The 21,341-nt window shown below is 36.8% G+C and overlaps 1 protein-coding gene across 4 annotated transcripts in view; it reads right to left on the bottom strand.

Moving 5' to 3' along the window:
• The window catches only part of SDK1 (sidekick cell adhesion molecule 1), a 393,854-nt gene that overhangs the window by 197,499 nt on the left and 175,014 nt on the right, over nucleotides 1–21,341 (bottom strand). For all 4 annotated transcript variants that reach the window (XM_038186854.2, XM_072023631.1, XM_038186853.2 and 1 more), the window contains one exon: nucleotides 13,405–13,538. In XM_038186854.2, coding sequence (XP_038042782.2) covers nucleotides 13,405–13,538 — 134 coding nt within the window. The remainder of the gene's footprint in view (nucleotides 1–13,404; nucleotides 13,539–21,341) is intronic.

The raw sequence follows: 21,341 nt of genomic DNA, 5'->3' as shown, positions 1-21,341 counted from the left end.
ATTATAGGCCAGTGTTTTTCCCGAGACCATTTCTTCTGAAGTCAGAAGGATCAGCAAATGCAGGCAGGTTTGCTGTTTATGTTCCTTCACAAGGCTTCCTATAAATTACTTAGCTATCGTGCACCATGAAGGTTAACTTTAGGTTAGAAAATTCTTCTTAAAAGATGTGGCCATCAGACTTTTGCATCATAAATATTACTTCTGTAAATCATATTCATTTCTGATGAATATTTTTAAAAATACCACTCACTCAAGTATAAGTACTTAGTACAAATGTAATACCTTTAACGTTAGCACATTAATTATTATTTTTTTTTTTATTTACTTCCTGTTCCACTGGCATACTACATCATGAAACATGTGTAAATAATGTGTTAAGATACTAACAAGTTATCAAGGTTGCTTGCAATATTGTCAAGTGAAACTATAATGAAGTAACGGATCCACACCAAACTAAAACAGGATAATTGAGTCATTAAAGCTCAGTCTTTTAAAGATGGCAATAGAGGATTGTCTCCTGACTTCATAAACCTCTAATTTAAACATACAGTCTCCTTCAGAAAACAAAACAAAACAAAAAAACTTTATATATTGCTATAAAAGCAACAAAATATAGATCTGAAAAGAAGCTGCCTTCATGAAACAGAGCTTGCAAAGACTTTCAGGAAAACAGCTTGGTCATTATTCGCAGTAAATTCCTAACTTGAATGTTTTAAGTTTTACAACTTGAAAATATTTTGAGAAAATTAAAAACACCTCCTGTGGTATATGTGATGCAAGAGTGAACCAAGAATAATGGTATCACCTGCACTGGCTAGCCATAAACCCCAGATGCACCGTGTTATTTCATACTCCCCTTTGCTAGAGTTGCAAACTACCATGCTAAGCAGAGGGCTGTCACTTCTTCCATTACTAACACCCTCTGAAAGCAATTGTGCCAGTCTTCTACAAAACCAACCAACCAACAAAAGGACAATAAATTTTGTTATTCACTGAATGCATACTGCTTCCCTGTCTTGTAACCAGAAAGCAAGCCCTCATCAAATCACCCAGCTGAGTACAGGTACTAGTGCCACCACAGCCTAGAACAAATCCATGCAACTAACCCGTAACTGCTTCACACTCAGCTTTGTGAAAATAACTTCTGCATTATACTCAGGGTAGGATTTCAAGCGTTATCCTGAAATGCAAAGTAGCCTGCCAGATTCTGTAGTACCTCTCCTCAGCAGCCTGTGAAGTGCAAATCGCCCCTTCATCACCACAGAGATCCGACCCATCAGCCACAGTTCCATCACAGGCAGTCTTCCACTCCTCATCACATCTAATGCAAGCCTTTGCTTTTGTTGGCAGCACAGCCAATAATACTGGTTTTCAAAGTATCCCAGGATCTCACAGTTGTAACATGATATATCAATCATACACAGAAGTAATCAATACCCTTTCCAAAAAGCAAAGTGGCAGGTGATAATCCAAACTCTATCAAGACACTTCCAATTTTGAACTATTTGCCATATTTACTGGGCTTATATTTCATACAAGACACTTCTTGAAGACCTGTAACTTTGAAAAGTTAAAATTTACATGTCTTAAAACTGCATGAACATAACATCGTCGTACTTCAATCCACTGCTTCTTTCAATTGAACCATTTTTCTTTCTATTTTTTTCTTTTAATTCCTCATTACTTCTTAGATATTATCTATTTTCATTAAAAGGTTGAATTTGTCTTTTCATGGTTAAAGGGAAGTGCTGAGTATCTGTTTAGACAATCCCTTAAAAACATGCCTGCTCCATAGACTAGGAATGAACCAGTAAGAGGTTTTAGATTTTTTTTTTTTTTTTTTTTTAAGAACAGCTTTTTACACTTGCATGCAACAAACATTTTTGTCAAGTAGGCCACAGACCAGTCCCTGTGCCAATATGGTTAGAAATAAGTATTATTGTAGTGGAATAAGCAGAATTCTCTACCAAATATAACAAGGGAATACCCATAAATGAAATAATATTAATTTAGACGAAGAATCAATATGCAGCAAAACTGGTAACATAACAATGACCACAAAATTCAGGTAAGCAGAAGAATTGTCTGTAGGGAAAATGATTAAACAAATGATTCCTGTCATACCAAAGGTAATAAGCAGTAATTGCACAACACATCTTATATAAATCTTTACAATAAATCCCACGGTGTTTTACAGTTCACCGGCAGACTAGACAGTCCAGCATGAAGTTTGGGAATCAATACACTAATAATACACTGAAGTATAAGCAACCATAGAAAATTGTTTTATTTGAAAATATGAAATTGGTCGGAAAGTGATGAGTTATAATCACAGTATGCACATGAAAACACTCCCTTGGGCTGTAAGTTCAATGCTATTGAGACACATGCAAGTTCTCTGTTTGTTTATTAATATATATATACACACACACAAAATGGGCAGGGCTCAAAATGAAGACATTTATGTAATTTTTTCAACTTTCCCTTCATTTGTTTTTCCTTACATCTTGAATTTCCATTTTAAACTACAGAACAATGTGAAACTTAGATTTTGAGCTAAAATAAGATTCCCAGATAACCTTTGCTTTGCGAGATAGTTCCCCAAACGAAATTAAGTCGCTCCACAGTAATTCTTGGCCTCGTTCCACGGTTATGTGGTAAGGAGCATTTGTCATAATCACTTGTAATTGGAAAAGAACAGGAAGAGATCACTGTTAATTACACTACGTTGTGTGTGTACATAGGACTTTGCAGACCCGTCACTGCTCAGTGGTGACAGTGATGACCTGGGATAAAATACTTCACAAAGTGGAGCGAGACGCGGCAAGTTCCCTGCACAAAGAGATTCCCAGTACAAAAAGGCAGATATTTAGTTCCACCTCCCTTGATAACAGTAGGCCTATTTGAACTATGATGTTGCTTTTTGGGCTTTTATATTTTGCTTGGGCGGGTGGTTTTTCAGGCGAGCATGGCGTATCTGCTAGCATGAGAATGCAAAACGCCCTTTTCCTGCAATTATCCTCAGCATATTCCCTTTTCGGTTTCATGGGCCTTTTTAGCTAGCTTTTACAGACTTGATTTAATATTCATAATCACCTTGAAAAGGCCATCTGCAATTTTAATCACTCACTACCAATTACTTTCTGTAATAGCTCTGACAGTATCACTCTCAGTGATCTGACAAACCCGCGAGGACAGGGGAAGGCAGCATGCGGGGAGGAGACGGCACCGTGACTTTTTGCACCTTCCCTGCCTTTACTGAGCCAGGTTTATGGGCACATGGCTTTACGGAGTGGATCCAAATACAGCCAACATGGAATAAACAGGCCAGCTTTTATTTTTATCACTCTTTAGTACATTAGGAACAAATGGGAATTAAAAAACAAACAAACAAACAAACACACTACTACACACAACTTCTGTTGTCTTTCCTTCTTCAGGCAACAGACCCTCCAACTGCAATATTTTCCCTATACACAACTGCAGTAAGCTAACTTTTCTCAGCTTTTAAACATATTTAACATATATAACCAGCCAAAGTTAACAAGAATTTTGCAAGAGCAGGGCCATGGAGTCTAGGATGTTGCGTGCACCCTCCTGGCTACCACAATCCGTCATTTTTAGCACACAAAGCCTTCAGTTCTTTATGGATACACCATCTAGCAACCATGTTCTCCTGATTAGAAGTGTAACTCTGTTCCCATATTCAATTAAAAAAATGATTTATCCACCATACAAATACACAATTTGGGGTTGTGAATTATTTTTGAGGTGCTTAGACATATAGACAATAGTCTGCGCACCTGAAAAATAATTCAGTGTTTTTATTACCTTACAGTGTAGTTTGTATGAAAAAAAAAACAAAAAACAAAAAACAACAACAACAAAAAAAAAAACAACCAACACCACAAAACAAACAAACAAACAAAACAGAACGCGGATTACTTGGACATCTCACCCCTCTGCAGAGGCGAAGGCCAGGCTGAACAGCACGAGCATGAAGGCTTACAGACAGCCTGGGCTGGCAATTTCCAGCTCCCATCGTGCAAACAAGGAGGCAAGAAATCGATGCAGCTTTAATGTACATCAGGTGAAGCAACCCAGGTTACAGTCAAATTGAGTTTCTCTTCCTGTCCAATTATTCTGAATTACTTTAAAATTCATACCAAGTCCATACTAAAAAATCCAAACAGATTTCTATACTAAACATTTTTGTTAAAAAATGGAGCAAAAATTGGTTAGGTGTTTTCAGAAAAACACAACAGTGGAAGTTCCTATTTGCACACTGTCCATCTTTGCTACTGAACAAAACAGTAACAGTCAAATTAAATGCCTTAACCATAACGTGCCTATGCAAAGGAGAAGAGTTAAACTGATGACATTGAGTCAGGCATGTCCTAAGTCTCAAATGCTTATTTTGCAGTTTTAATATTTTTGATTTTTGTTCATATGCAGACTAGGCTATGTACTGTTCAGAATTACTTAGACAAGTATGTCTGGCAGAACGATGAGACAGTGATGTGAGGAGTTTCTATTCTTATTTAATTTCCCTGCTCTGTGATGTATATTGAGAAGAGATTAAAAACATCTTTAGTATGAAAACTTTTAAAAATGATAACCCTCAAGCAACCATATGTTTGTGAAAGAATGAGATGAAAATTAGTTTTTGTAAATATGCTGGGGAGGGAGGGGGGTGTCTGCCAAGCAAGCCTTTAGCATGTGTAAGGCAATCTTTAGGAAATAGTTAAGCTTTTGCAGTAAGTGAAAAAGTTATTCTATTAAACAGCTGTTTTGCGCTTATTTATTATGCCTCATCTCTATTGTTTATAAGACATTTCAAACTTGCCTAACACAATGACAGTTTAAAGAACATCAAATTACATCCTAAATTACTTATTGTTTTTTATACTTAAGAGCAAGCACTACTCCTGTGAATAAAAAGTGACATTCTGTGAGTTTATCCAATTTATAAGAAAAGATGCTCCTCACTATTTTATTAAGGAAGAGCTTTGTATCTTTTTATCCTCTCATTGACAGAAGAGCCAGGACAAACTGTCTCATTACAGAATCATACAGAGCTGTCACAGCCATATATTACATGGATTTTTTTTCCCCTCTGAAAGTGATTTTTCCCTTAAAACAGCATGTTTAAGCTAAGGCTCCCTTCACTAAGTTAAAAAAAAAAAAAAAAAAAAAAAAAAAAAGTATTTTATTGTTAAAAAGCATCTCTCAGTAGAGTTTAGCAACTCTAAATAAATTAAAATGATATTTTAAATACACCCAACTTTGTAAAGATGTGAAGAGAAAAATTTCATGTCAGCTACTTAGAATACTTAGCCAGGAGTGTAGCACAACAGAAGGGGATTCAAAAGATATCAAAAGGGGTAAATTGATACGAGAGCCTTCAGTAGGTATTCTTTTTAAAGCTTCAGAGTAATGATACTTATATAAACTGAAACTCAAACCTCTCTATGAATGCCTACAAATGGCTATATTTTTCTCCTCTAAGTTTATATAAAGGGCAATTTATCTTGCCCATACATGATAACAAAGAAATAGAGTTCTAGGGAAAAGATGGTGTGCCAGTCCCAGGATGGGGCCAACACTGGATGTTGTTTTTCTTAAAATCTTCTGGTTTATGATTTCTGTTACTGTTATATTATTTATCGTATCTATTTACTTAATAGTATTTTTGTAGTATTATCAGTACATTTTAAAAAGCTTTTCAAAGATTCAACACTACTGCTTAAACTTACACCTATGGGCAGCCACTACTATTTTCACACCGATTAATCATGGGTATAAAGTTTCTAAGCAAGAGACAACAGTAAATTAGTTTATTTCCTCGCTGCATTAAAATAGAACAAAGAAACTAGACAGAATTATTTTCACAGCAGAAGGCAGTTAAGTTGTAATTGGTCTATACCGTCAGTTTTACCATTTCCACCCCAGTAAGATGACTGAATCTTGACCGGCCGACATTGTTTTATGTCTGATCAAAATAATGCTTATTTCAGCAGCCTCCTTTCATCTTATTCCATACTAGAGCACTAGTACAAGACTGACTCTGAAGAAAATTTTTGATTCTGATCAAAAATATTTTCTTTGTAAATTCTGAAATACTATTTAAAAGAATTGTAGGTCAATCAGTGAGATTAAAAAGGATATCCATTGAACTAGCAATACTTTTCTGTCCAGAAAAGTTTTCTGGCATTTCTCTTATGTTGGCCTTCTAAAAAATGATCACAGTTTGTTCAAGATGGCATTTTTCTGTATGGCATGTATAATTGATGTATGTCACTTTTTGTAAAATGATTGCAAGGTAAATTCAATTTTCTCTTTTCCTTGTTTGTGTCCTCTAAGAATCTCTTATCTCCACATATCAATTACAGAGCAGTGACAGAGATAGGATACAAATCACTCCAATGAATGTAATAGCAAAAGTGATTAGAGATAGGAAGAGATTAATTGCATGTGTCAGATATAAATAAAAGGGTTTAGAAGACAACCCAGGATTTTGAGAGTGTGTGTGTATTCCAGATCTCTTACAGACAAAAAGAAAAACAAGCCTTACAAACAGACAAGTGTAACAAGAAGCTATGTTAAAATAATGAGTTGGATTTCAGAAACTCGACATTTGCCAGTTTTTCAGCTTGCATAATGTATGTACATATGCCAAAGGAATATACACTCAACTGGTGTGCATTTTCCCAGCTTCACAAGCTAGGGACGATTCCCCATAATAACAAGTGTTATGTAAGTGGCATTTGGGAGAAAAAGAAGGACCTATTTCCATAAAGTATGCATTTAAAGCTTTCCACATTTTTTTTGATGCAACATGATTAATCAAGTACCAGATATTTAAATATGTTACATGTTGATTTCTGCTGTTTATATTCTCAGTGAGACTGGAAAAAAAAAAACATACAGAAAGTTTATTTTATTGTCTTTCCATTCCAAAAATACATCATCCTCTGCTAGGGTTGACGTACTTAAAATCTTATAATGAATCTGAGGAAAGTCAACTGGAAGTCAAGTCCTACTAGCAGAGGGGCCACAAGTCACCTGGAAGGGGGGAGTTGCAGCAGGTGCAAAAGTGCACCATGGGTGACAATAAGTGTTATCAAAAATAGTCCAGAGGAAGAAGCTGGAGACAAACCAGCCTTTCTGCTGTTTATCAGAACACTGATAGAATATTTGAGCAAAGCCAAAGAAAGTTCAAGCTACCACAGATGTTTCTTGCCTAATCTAGTTCCTGCAGCTCACCAATTTATGACTTTATCCATAGGATTTTCTTTACATCACTACAATTAAAAGTGAGAAAAGTTTTCCTTTAAGGGGAAGAAAGGCTCAGAATTACAGAAAAGATCTGGCAGCACAATTTGGAGCCCAAGAATATTGTTAAAATCAGAACATAATCTGTTATTTCTTTGTAATGCATATAATATGATTCTACATTGCAATTATGTCTCGCAGTAGATAATAGGGCAAACCATTGAGAATATTAGCCTTCAACATAATTCCTAGCCCTGGACAATGCTTAAATCAACGTTTGTTCCAATGCCTCAAGACCGAATCTTTAACATTAACTCAATTTAGTCCTTTTTGTTACAGCTATAATTGTTACTTAAATGCTTTTGACTTAAACATATGCATATCAAAAGCATAGTTAATTTGTATGCAAACTATTATCAAAATCACAATAAACAAAAATTCCTGCTTAAAAACATATGCCTGTTAGTATTAGAGCAGATTGGAGCTACATCTAAAGAAAAAGCATATAGCAGCTTTCCAGGGTGTTAAAGATGGCATTTACACAGACTTCATCCTTAAGGTTCAATTTCAAATCCCAAACACTTCTACAGCCTCCTTCAAATTAACTTTTTGGATAACAAAAGAATGTTAAGTGATCATCAAAGTGAAGGCACACATTTGCTTGTGAAATCACACATGACAATTGCCAGGATATCTTCCCTAGAAATTCTGCCCAGCAAAGAGAAAGCAATGCCTGTGCAGAAAATGGGAAAGGAGAGAAGTGTCATTATCTCAAAGAATGAATTAAAACCAGTGTACAGAGGGCCGAGCTGTGCTCATTGGACTTCTCCACTACCTGATCACAACCTCAGGCATATACGGTACAAACACTGGACAGAAATGCAATTTTATTTCACCCCGTTCCTTTTCTTTTCCCCCATTCAAAAAAAAAAAAAAAATCATTAATTTCACCTCAACAGCATTGACCCACAGGGGCTAAGTGGAGTAAATTCCCTTGGCAGGAACTAAAAACAGTTTGACAAGTTTATAGGACTTGCACGAAATTGACCTCAGAACAGAAATCTCTGTTCTCTAGGGGGTCCTGCCCACTCCCTTCCCTCTGCTGACACCTGAAAGCTGGAACTAGCAATGAAAAATTTATGCAGCAGTATGTTTCAAACATAGCCATGAAGGATCCTCAACATCTGCTGACTTGAGCAAACCTTGATGGTTAATATGAAAAATTACGTGTGTGAAATGCTTTCTTCCGGAGAGGAAGATGTCTGCCCAGAGCCTTCTGAGAACTTATCTTCTCAACAGACCTGACAGAAGGGTGTCAAAAGCAGCATTGTATCAACTGAACTGGCAGGCAAAATGGCACGTTTTCCTCCACTTTCTTTTCTAACAGCGTAAAGAATATTTCATATTTACTGCCACTGGAAGTGGCCTAAACATCTTGTGCTATAAGAACTTTTCTTTATAACCAAAAAAATGAACAAAAACTTTCACTGCAAAGTCAGTACCCTGTCAGTCTGGAACTGAACCCCTTCCTTCTGTAAAATTTTGGGTTTGATGATACATTAAATCAAAAAAAAAAAAAAAAAAAAAAAAAGCCTCAACCAGAGACAAACTGTACAGCCTCATTTCAAGGGCTACCATTACAGAAGAAAATGTCCTCTTGTAACAAAAAGTGGAAGCCGGGCAGAACAACATGACACCCTCATATTTTAAATTAATTGCAATGCAACCAAGCCAGAAGTTTAATTTTTAGTCCCCAACTTACCCCCAACATTTTTTTTTTTTTTTTTAAGCAAGCATTGCCAGTGCTCAAGGGAAAAATTTATATTTGTTAAATGATAATTGGCTTTATTATCATTGACTCTTCAGAAATGCTGGCTGGCAAGGTTTTTAAAATTTTCATCAGTCTTGTTTTCTGTTTATACAAAGCCTGCATCAGAAAAAAGACATCAGTCTGCAGAGCACTCCGCATCTCCCGGTATTATGAATAGGTGTTGAGACTACCTAATTTACTAATAAATCTATTGAAGCGACATGCATCTCAATATTTCACAGCTTAATAAGGAGGTCCAGAAGTAAGGCCCCAAATTGCAGTTCCAGATGATTAGCGCTGCAAAACCAATTGAAGCAGGAGTATCTAAGCTGTCAGAACAGCTTACACATAGCCACCTTTTGCAAACTTGCCATTTAAATCACTTACCGGGAGACACTTACTCAAATTTTTCATAAAAATCCTTGGAACAAGCTCTGAAATAGCAGTGCATACTGTTAAAAGTTTGCAAGTGGGCCAGGGGTGCTCACGTCTATAGTGCTGCATTGTAGTTAATAATAGAAAGATCTCAGCAGGGTTTTTCGAACTTCTTAAGTGGCACTGGAGTCTTGCCGTGTCATTAAATAACAAAACAAGGACACTCGTTGCGTGCATTGCAGTGACTACCTCAGCCAGCAGCTTACGGTAATAAAAAGCTCCCTATTACTTATTCTTAAACACTTTTTAAATTCATGACTTACAAACCAGAAGCCCTAACAGTTACATTGGGAGGGTCTTCATAACTCTCTGCAGCCCACAGTCTCTCCCCAGTTTAAAAGAAAAAAAAAAAAAAAAGAATAAAAAGAATAAAAACCTCACCTTCACACGTAAGTGGCACAGACTACAGAAAAGTGCCATGTATCCTGTTTTTGGTTTTTGTTTAAGTTCCATGCTACAGCCAAAGGAAGCTTGCGGCAAGGTTTATGAGAAATTTAGCTGATATACAGGAGTATGACCATCAAGGAAATAAGAGCTTTATGATGGCCTTACTTTAATGAATACTTCCATCTTTAAGTTTCCTGCCAACACTGGTAAGATCAAAAGCCTGCCATTCTATCCCCCTGACAAGCCAACAACTTCTCAAGGAAGAAAACCGACCATCTGTGCTGTAATGTCTAACTGGGAGAAGGAACAAAAAAAAAGAAAAAAAAGAATCAAGGACCAGTTTAAGGTATTATCATCAAACCTATTGATGAATAGATGAAGCAGGGAAGAACATTACAGTAAAAACAATTGGGAAATCCTTAAAGTGCTACTTGCACCTAAGAAAAGAAGGTTGCAACAGCTCAGTGACAGGTTAACTATCTGTGTTAACAGGTTAACACGCCTCTGGTCAGGTTGGGAAGTTCCAGTGATGGAGTTAGCACTGAAATCCTCCAAAAACAGGAAATCTGCAGAATTTTTGACAGGCAGCAAGTGATGTATTTGAAAGAAAAGAGAAGAAAACTGGTTTTTGTGAATATTACTGCTACTAAACCCTTAACTTTCATAGCTGCTTGGCCAAATTTTTCCTTTGTTATTAATGAGGTGGCTCTATACATAGCTAAAAAGAAGTCAAGATTTCCGTTAGCTTTATATACATTTCAACTGATTTTAAGACATTTTAAATTCAGGACTGATTTATAACATCTCATTCGAATTTCAGACATGACATACTGGCTTTTGGATATCAGTTTGATTTCACCAGACAGTTTGGTATATTTTCCAGATATTGCTCAAACTCCATTTACTTCCAGCCACAATTCAAGGCTGTGACTTCAATCTGCAATATAAAGGCCCTGCAACTCATGCTCTGCTTACCTTAGGGCTATACCTTTCTCCTAGTGTCAGTCTTATGTTTGGGACCAGAACAGGACTGCTTTCTCAGCTGTCAGACTTTGATTTTGTAAACGTGTTTTTTCTGTAGGCTGGAGCAAGTCCGATGCTGATGTCCTTCAAGGAATAACAAGCTGTGCATCTCTAACAGTGTGTTCTCAGTGGATGACTACCCTGGGAATTATCTATATTTTTTTTCCATCTGCCCTCAATAAAAGTGGCAATGTGTGCCGAGTCATGTAGCAAGGTTGCACTCAATTAATATATAAATATAGTCACACAGAGATTGGATATTCCACTTCACACTTGAAATAATGAAGCTGGTTTTCTTTGTTATTATTCTTGATTATTTTAGACCTGTCCTAACAGAAGATAACGTGTCATCTCTTAAAATCTGATAGGATTCAGACAGCGACAATTCAATGTAGTATCTTCCAGTCCTGTATGTCCCTTTACAAATCTGTTTTCAACTGCTTGCTGGAATTATTTATTACTCTTCCAAAATACACCGTTTTCATGCAACCATTCTCTACATAGTCAATCATTCAGACCCTATTTTTGCCTGATTATTTCCTATTATTGGACTGAAGGGGTTTATTCACTTGTATCTAATATATCACACATTTCTTTTCTTCCTCAGATCAAAGTTCACGACCACCATGTTAATCTCATTTCCTTTACAGACACTGCAATGCCTAATGGCCAAGGTCTTTCTTCAACTCATGTAGCGTTACTCATCCTGGCTCAATTTATTAAAATGTTTATCTCTGAGGTTTTATGAGGTTTTAAATAGTCCTCATTGATTAATATTCATTCTAACAAGCAAATCCATATTTGGCTTTCCACCTTGCCTCATTCCTATTGTTCTCATTCCAGATAGACTTGGCATTCATGGTATCAAGTCTGCATGCATTTAAGTGTTTTCTTTTCCATATGCTGGTATTACCTTCTGCTTTGCACAGAACTTGTTATGCATGCATGATCACAGACTATTTCTAGCATTAATTAAGATATGAAATTAAAGTGAGAAGTATATTATTGGTTGCATAATACAAACAATACAAGTTTGCTTTAAAAACCAAATTACTGAAGTGTTAGCAAACCTCTTTATACTGTTAGAAACAATGTTTACAATCTACATGCCACAGTACAGATGGAATTCACGAAAGTGGATTTGCAATATTATTTCCAATTCAGAAAAACGTACAAAAAGCATGAGGAGTTCATTTAATCTATAAACATAGCTAAGAAAACACAGGTTTGTCTCTCCTGCTCTGCGTTCCACCAGGCAGCCTCTGCCCTCCGTGACTCACTACACAATGTACTCCTGAACCCACTAGCAGGGCTTCCATTGTTTGCAGAAGAACAACTTTCCCTCAAATCTGATGAGGAACTTTACTAGAGAAAAAATCATTTTTTGTTAGAAATTAAGTGTTTCACAGGTACATAATGTTTTTGATGAGCTTCTGATAAAAGCATATAATCAACAGCAATTTGCTACATTTCCTGCCCCCAAACCAAGAGACTCCCAAGTTTTGTTCTTCTGAGGAGGCTAGCCATGTGGACTGGCTCAAACCTATTAATTTCCAAGATCAAAAGGGCATTTTATCATGCTGATTGGCAGAGATCTGAGAGCACTGCATCTTCTAGAAGCTTAAACTGAAAGAGTACCCTGTCAGTAACGCTGCCAGCCTTATAGACAATTTACTTAATCATCTCTTCCTTATCTCTATAATCAAAAATAGAAACCTCCACATTCACTCAGGCTAACACACTCCCTGCCTCACTGTTACATTAAAAACACCTCTACCAAATGCCCTCAAAGGGAGTCAAACCTTTCTACATGCTTAAATTTCTTTATGCAAACACATTTACCAAACAGTTTACAATATTTAACATATGCACATTTTACTGATCGTACATGTCAATATATGGTGTGCAGCCATTTTTCTGACCCCATTGCTCTGCTGCTTTTGCTGTAAAACCTACTTATGGAACGTCTCTGTAATGGTAGGTGTTAATACAATTTGTGCAAAGTAAAATAATAAGTAATAACAATGAAATGTGTGTTCCCTGGGACTCCGTGATAACTCCAGGTAAAAATAATGTCATAGACTGGGAATAGACTCATTAATAAAATTGCACTCAGAAGAGTGACTTGTTTACTTACGCACAATGGAAAACAATACATTATCAAACCCTGTATTAAAAAGAAATTATGATCACAACAGCACAACAAACAGCCAGGGATATCATCATGTACCTGCCTTGCACAAAACAAACAACCAGACAAAAGGCTTTGAGGCTGATTTGTCGAGGGCCTGTACTCCCCCAGGTCCCTCTTACTGCACAAGCTGTTCAGCGTGCTCTGAACTAACCAGGAAAAGTCAAACTCCTCTAGGAATCCAATTCTTTGTTAGTAAGGCTGTTTTTATTAGGGCAGAGTTTTGGGAATACCTTCTGTAACCTCAGTACCACGGCGTGTTTTCTAATATTTGGATACTCACTTGCTACGCTGAGCTGAATCAATGGACTCGTCTTGTTCTCACCGTTCTTTTCATTAACAGCCTGGACGTAGTAGCCTCCCGCATCAGCCACTGATGTTGCAAGGATCACCAGCTGATTCTCCAGTGTTATAGCTCTGTTTAGGAAAGTAAAAGATAGTGTTCAAACCAAAGAACAGTATTCACTATGCAGAAATTGTACAGTGCTTCAGACTCAACAGAATCATATGATATTCATTGGGCATTTAAGGCAAGATGTGAGGCAATCCAAAACAGCCTAACTTCAAACACATTCACAAGTAACACAAGATCTTTGATGCTTCTAGGTTTTTTCTCTGTTTAGATCATGTGACTTGTTTATGGTAACAGTCAAAAAGCTATAAAAAAGCTATAACACATGAAATCAAAACAGTTTCAGTGGTTTTAAGAAGTTCCAGATGAAGTGACGAATAAAAACAAAGACACCGTGCAACTGCATCATTATGGGCTAATGGTCCCAGCAAATATCAGCATACTGCAAAGTCAAGGTGACCGAAAACCTTTCCAACACATGAAAGCTAGCCTATTAAAAGGCTGACACTCCGGGAATAACACCACCTAGTTCAGTGAAAGGAAAAAAAAAAGCAGCTGAACCCCAGAAGGTAAACTTTCTCTAGATACGGCATCAGTAATTATTGCAATACCACAGATGAAGAACACTGACAGGTTAGAGCCTAACCAATATCCTCAGATGAGCTGTGTGTACGTAGGGAGGGAAGAGCTTTCATTTAACCTAAAGCAGGTGGGAAAACACAACCCTGGGGTTAGCACCGGCAAAGACTTGGAGAAGTCAGTAAATGTAACTATATAACCCAAGTCTACTCTTGCTTCATGCTGCTATACATCCAATGTCTCTAGAAATCCCCTCGTAGGCCAGCATTACTCATTTACATCGCAGTAGGGTTGGTGCCTTTGCATTTTATACGTATTGAATAATCTTTTCCTTGCCTATGCAAGATAAAGTTTTAATCCAAAGAAATTATGTAAAATTCTAAGGGCTGAATTGAGCAGGACACAGGTAGCTGAAAAACAGATAAAAGAACATGTAGAGTTCCATAGCAAGCCTGGGGAGCTAAGAGACGACACAAATGCCGACTGGGCCAGGCACAACTTCAGTAATCTGAATGCAAGTCTTGGAGCACGAAACTCATACCTGCACTTACATCACTTGATGAGAAACCCCACTGAGTTCAGCTGTGCTATTAGGCAAATCCTTGAGGGTGAGGTTGAAATACAAGATAGAAAGTTACACAGGATGAAAAAGTTCATATATCAATAGGCCATAAAGAGTCAGATGCCAAGTCAAACTCTTTGCATATTAATCAATCAGTATTGAAATTTCCTGCATGTCTTCCTCCTGTTTTGGCAAAGTATTGTTAACATTAGTAATTCACAATTATTTTGCTTTTGAAAAAGCATTTTAAAGCAATGGGGGAAGCCCACTCCTACTGTAGCATACTAGTTTTTGTTTTAATGTAGATGGTTGCATCGGAAATGAGAAGATAACAGTCTCTATTTGAAGTGTGTTCAAATGCTGTGGGTATCATTATCACTTCAGTTTTCTAACTTGGATACAAAGAACACTGAATTTCTATAAGGCTATCAGTAGATACCAATAAATCAAAAATATCCCCAAAATACATAAAGCTATTTTCCAGCAGTGATGATGGTACAAGTCTGTTAAATTCAGTCACTGCACACCAGCTAAAGATTTTGTTTGCATTTATCTTTATTGATAGCTTTTATTATAGAAACTGTAAGAAATAGGACGGCATGATTTTTTCTTTATTCAATGAACCTGTAATTGCTTAATTGACTTAGAAAATCAAAGATTGATAGATTTACAGAGTGGGGATATAAAATGCAATTAATGTGACATTTGATAAAGCAAATAAAGATAAAATTCCAGTGAAGTGCTAATAATTGAATATTAAAAGACTATGCAATTATAGTCATTCCTACAGTAGTTCTAAAGCATGCAGCATAAGAAAGATTCTTTGAAAATACTGAAATACATTTCAGACTGCTTTGAGACCAGCTGCCAGTTTTAAAACTCAAAAGTATTAAAGTTGATCCATGAATACTGGTGAGATGCACACTGATACTACCTGCATCTGTGAGCAAAATAATGTTTGCAAGTGAAATGTGAAGATTTTATACACATAAGTGTATTTGAACTGAAAAAGCTCAGTGCAGAAGGGCTGAACATTATATATTGCGTATTCAAATTAGTGTGAAAAGTTTAATATTAATTTGTATAGCAAAAAATAATGAGAGGATAAAGAAACTACTGAATACAATTCTTCGGGGTCATCAATTCCACAGTCAAATTAATGTTAAATTAAAGAACCCCAAATGAGTTATTAGTAACTAAGAATTCTGTGAAAAATCAAATGTTTCAACTTTGGTTACTAAAGACAGGAATCGGGTAAGACATGAGCATTCAGAGGCCACAGACTCTGGGAGTTTTCTTTAGATCAAGTAAGAGCTGTGAGCACCAGGAAAATCAATTAGTCACGTTTTAAGGACTCATTAATGCCAATGTTTCTAAACATCTGAAGATTCATGCCACATCCCCTATCAGGGTTGCAACCACATTTTGCACAACAGCTGCACAGAGCGCCCTAAAATTGGCTTAACATGTTCCCCTGGGTTCATTGTTTGTTTTCATTGTCTGTTGTAACTTTTAAATTATGACAGCACCGCACTCATGTTCGAAGGAAAATCTGATTGCCGGCTGCTCAGCTCACTAGCAAATTTGAGGAAGACAACTGCAGCAGATGGAGTGGTCCTGTCAGAAATTCATACCCAGAATTTATGGAAAACAAATATTGGTTTTAAAAAACAAACGAACAAAAAAAACAACACCGAACTTAACTCAATTTAACATTTTCAAGACAGAAGCAACCAGCAAATAAACTAAACAGAGTGATCCCTTGGGGTTCCTTAAGCATAAGGAAAGAAGCATTTTAAATCATGTATTTTAATAGAAGATATTTTAGAAAATCTCCAGAGCTCAGTGGAAGCCTGTAGGGAACAGCAGCCAATATGCAAACAACGTACACGTCTGAGTGGTAAGCAGTTACAATGATACCTCAGAAGCATTTCTACAACCCCTTTAGCACAGAAGCACCCACAGACTAGAATAAATGGATCTGAAAGGGAAGACAAGTTGTGCTTTCAAAACTGCAAGCCACGTCTATGACATGGTGCCTAACCAACTGCTGTTTTCTTGTCCTGTCAGATCATAGCCATGATGGAGATCCGTAATTTCATGTATATGTATATCCAACTCTTCTAAGTATCTGAAGATGTAAACAGACACCTACTGAGATTTTCATGACTTCCATTTACTGAAACCAGAATTAAGCACTTGGACACACACTGGAATTTTTAACTGTAGACTTCTGAATTGAGCTAATACTTTAAAAAAATAATCTGCTGCAAATAATCTCTGAAGTTTGATCTAAAGCTTAAGGAATTTATGTTAATATCAGTGCGACGTGAATCAGGCCAATGGAAATAATGACACTTTGGAAAATTTTCATGGCATTTAATACCATATTTTTTGCTGTTAAAGCTTTCCAGCTCTAAAAATTGAATCATTTATTAAAATACTGGAAATGAACTCTGCAGTATCTCAAATTGGTGGATTTCATATTAAAACCAATTATTAATGGAAAATAGCAAAATCTACTCTACCAGTGGATAATTGTCTAAAGTTAGAATTTAACTCGGTTATTAGTGTACCAGATTACACAATAAGTAGATAGCACGACATCACAAAAACATCACAAAACGAGAATCAGAGTAACCTGATTAGGCTTCCTCTTAGAAGGCAGCCATCTGTTCCTGAACAAGGGTGCAATATTTTAGTAAAAAGGCCTTCATAAAGCCTCTTTTCCTCCAGCAAGTACCAATATCCAATCCCTCTCTCCCAGGTATTTTTACAAGACCCATGTCGCCCTCAGAGCACTAACACCGGCATTACTGACAGGTGTCCTCGCGGCTCTTTCCTGTTGGAAGAGGCAGACACTCCGTAGTTATAACACAGCTGTTCAGTGAAATCCTAACTCAGAGTAGGGCATGCGTGGCTTAGCCGTGAGCATTTCACCACCCATGTGTCTTCCAATTCTGACGGGAAATTATTAATCAAAGTTATTTAAATGCATGCAAACAGTTCTTGTTTTTCAAGACGTAATCACAGGGCAAAATATTAGTGTATCTGCTACAGAGCATGGCCATAGCAACAAAGCAAGAGGAGCTGTGACCGGATGCCAATTTTACAAAACAGTGCTCAGGTTTCAGTTATTTCATTGCAAATCAACTAAAAATAAAAGAAAATTATACTTACTCAGCTGCTGAATATTAAGTACAGCTACACAAATTAATGCATTGATTTTACAATCAATGCTAGTTTATAGCATCGCTTCTCTAACTGTGCCATGGCACAACAAGCAATTCTGGACTGGGATTTCTAGTCATGAAAGCAAACCAAGGTTAAAGAAGAACAACAAAACCAGTCGGGATTTCCAGGCACAGGCTGAGTACCACTGTGTAATGAAAGCAGCCCAGCTACTGACCGGTAGATGAGGCCGACTGCTGGATTTTGGCAGACATATTTCCAGGAGGAAACAAGGGTTAGGACAGAACTTTGTATTCTAAGCCTGGCTTCCCTATTCTCTAGATCTGGTTTTGGAGTTTGCAAGACCTTGGTTTCATAGGGCTACTGACATTAATCCCCACGTTTGCTAATGAACCCCTTATGCAAAACCCCACCTGTGTAAAGCAAATGTAAAGCTGGAGCAGATGTGGACGGAAAACCGTACTTCATCAACGATCAGTGATCCACTGCCTGACCAAACATGGTATCAAGTAGAAGTCTACAGGGTCTGTCTTTGGCAGTATAATGGTTTTAGAAGTGACAGCATATCACAAATTAAACACAAGCCCATAACATCATGATTTATGAAACAGGTAAACCTCAGAACAGGTTGCCACAAAAACACTGGAAGACTCAGGAAACATTACTGGTTCTAGCAAAGTGAGGTTTCCACTTAGGTTTGGCTACCAACCAAAATAAAAAATAAATAAATAAACACCACACGAAAACATGAACCCCACCCTCTGCAAAAACAAACAAAAAATAATAAAAAACATACAGTCATCCAGAAGACATGATATACTGGAGATGACTCAAGAAACCTTAATCCACAAAACACAAAAATTGTCACAAGTGTCTTAATATTTATGTACAGGGCTGCTGGAAAAAGTATCTCAGATTTAAGCAGAGCCATCAAATATTGAGTGTTGTTATAAAATTCTTAGCAGTTTGCCCTTGGAAAAGCTTATTTCTATTCTTTTGAGATAGAGGCTCCCAGAAGGGGCTCTTAGATCAGTTATCTGAAATATATATTTAAAATCGTGCCCATATCAAGCAATTACTGGTCTAGAGATAAAACAAAACAAAACCCAAGATAATCACTACATAACTGATCATGAAATAGATGTTTGCAGTGAGACAATGCTACCGATCCAGGAGCAAGCAATTACAACCAGAACAAGCAGTAATATTCATAAGCGCACTGCTTATGTTAAAATGTTCCTTCTCTTCCCCCAGGTTTTCAGCAGCTTTAGTTCTTATTTAATACAACTTAATTATTATCACACAACTCTACTCCTTTGACATTTTAAAAAAATATATTAATTTTTAAGCAACAAGACAGTGCAGCCAATATAAGTACCTGTGTGTGCCTAGACGGCAGCTCTGAGGGGTTTTGTTACCCAGCCACACTGATCAATGGCTGAACTGCAACAGCAGTTCTCAAACTACAAGTAAAACCCAGAATTTCAAGATAAAAGGTACATCTCAGTCAACAACAGAAACCAAAAACTTGGAATAAAGAAAGTCAAATTTCCTCCAGCCTCCTTGTCTTCCCGAATTGTTACTGCATTCAAGGTACTGGTGTGTAAATAGAGCACCTATTCTCTCCTCTCTCCAGTTTATCATACAATCAACATGTTGAACTCCACTTACGACATCACTATTTGTTGCTATGGCCATAGCTAGCAACCACTGGAAAGAGAACTGGTGAAAAGTCTTAAATACAATTTTTATTTTTTATTTTTTTAACAAAACATTGCAGTTAGAAATTATCTTAGGTTGTTGATCTACACAGCTGGCTGGCTTCACTGACAGCAAGCACAAAGACCATTTGTAATCATCTGGGATTTTATAGCCCAATTTACAGATACAAACAGACATGAATATTGCTCTGCTCTATGACATTTCTCCTGAACTGATTATTCAAGGTGTTGCGTATTTGTTTGTTTTAAAATGCTGATTTTTTCCCTTTCCTTCTCTGTGAAAGGAAAAGTTCTGTTATTAAATTGCATCTTCACTTCTGATAAAATATGTCAGCATAATGGTATGTGGTATCATGGTTTGTAGTTAAGTATTAAAGTTTTCTGCCGAAGATATAATAATATTCATACCATTATTTCACTGACAGGTATACTACTGAATAAAAACAAATGTGAGGCATGACTGTGAACTGCACTAAAGATAAAACAAATTAGCAGTGGCACATCCCTGTCACAGGGCAATGCACTGAAAAGGTAATTGATTATACAACAAAAACTTCAACCTCTAAATAGCATATTTAACAGATAAATTTAGACATGCCATAACTTTGCCTACTTAGATGCTCCCAACCTCTGCTTATTCATGTTCCTGAATTTGCCCTCAGCCATATTTCTGCCATTCTGTGCTTGATTCCACACCCGTCTCATTTTAAATCATCTTTTTCACTAGCTAAGAATAATATTTGACATGGCTGTTTCTGTATAAACATACCTAGTCTCAGTGACCCAAAAGACTGCATCACAGCAAGTAAGTACCCACACAGTCTGAAAATAAAATTTCAAATCTTGGGTCAATGGAGAACACTTTCCAATACATTTGGTCCATTTTCTCCTACTACAATTCGATACAATTCATACATTTCAATCTACATAAACGCATATGAGGATTTTTAAAACCAATATACCGAGTACATGGTGCTTTGACAAAAGTCTGGCTATACTCACGAAACCCAATGGCAGCTGCCTAACAGCGATGATGAAACAGCCACACACATTGTGGAAGAGGATCACAGGAGCCAATGGCTTTGTTGGTTTTTTGTTTGTTTGTTTTTAACTAGTGCCAGGAAAATACTAGCCATTCAACTGTTAGGTGGTCCAATATACAAGTATGTTGAAATAAATTGGAGAGTTTCGTTGGAAAGGAAAATTTGTACAGCTGTAACTTACTGCATGTTTGTTTTGTGGAATAGTAGGGAATTCTCCAGAATTAACTGCTGAGTAGTCCATCACTATTTATATGCATTATCACTCCTTTTAACAGCACCAAATCTTTGTTAAAAGAGAATGAATACGTTAAAAAGTAGCAAGTGACTCAAGCATTAACCTTTACTGCTGCTACCTGTACAAAGAGCAGTGGTACTGGGCAGCAGTAGAGCAATTTGTTTAGCCAAGTTTTACTATGAAAGATAATTAAAGATTTAGTGGCTTGAATCAATACAACAGCTCATGCTATCTATGTACAGAACTGCAGTTTGCTGAGACTAGCACGTGTGTTATTGCTGCAAATTCACTGTACAATTTTATTACACAATATCTTGGAGGTTTGCTGTCTATATCAAGATAGGGACCTTGTGAAGTTATTTCTACTCACACACCATTAAGACCTATATTATTGCTACATGGCGTGAATTGAGCAGAGGCCTGGGAGCCATGTATATCCAGTACTTTGTTGGTGATACGTAGCCTTGAGTTAGTTATTTAGCCTTTTGGTCTCTACGTTCTGCTGAGAGAGAAAAAGGATAATACATATATTTCTT

Source organism: Anas platyrhynchos, chromosome 15 (genome assembly GCF_047663525.1).
Source record: "Anas platyrhynchos isolate ZD024472 breed Pekin duck chromosome 15, IASCAAS_PekinDuck_T2T, whole genome shotgun sequence".
Lineage (NCBI taxonomy): Eukaryota > Metazoa > Chordata > Aves > Anseriformes > Anatidae > Anas > Anas platyrhynchos.
This window is presented reverse-complemented; position numbering and strand designations above follow the sequence as displayed.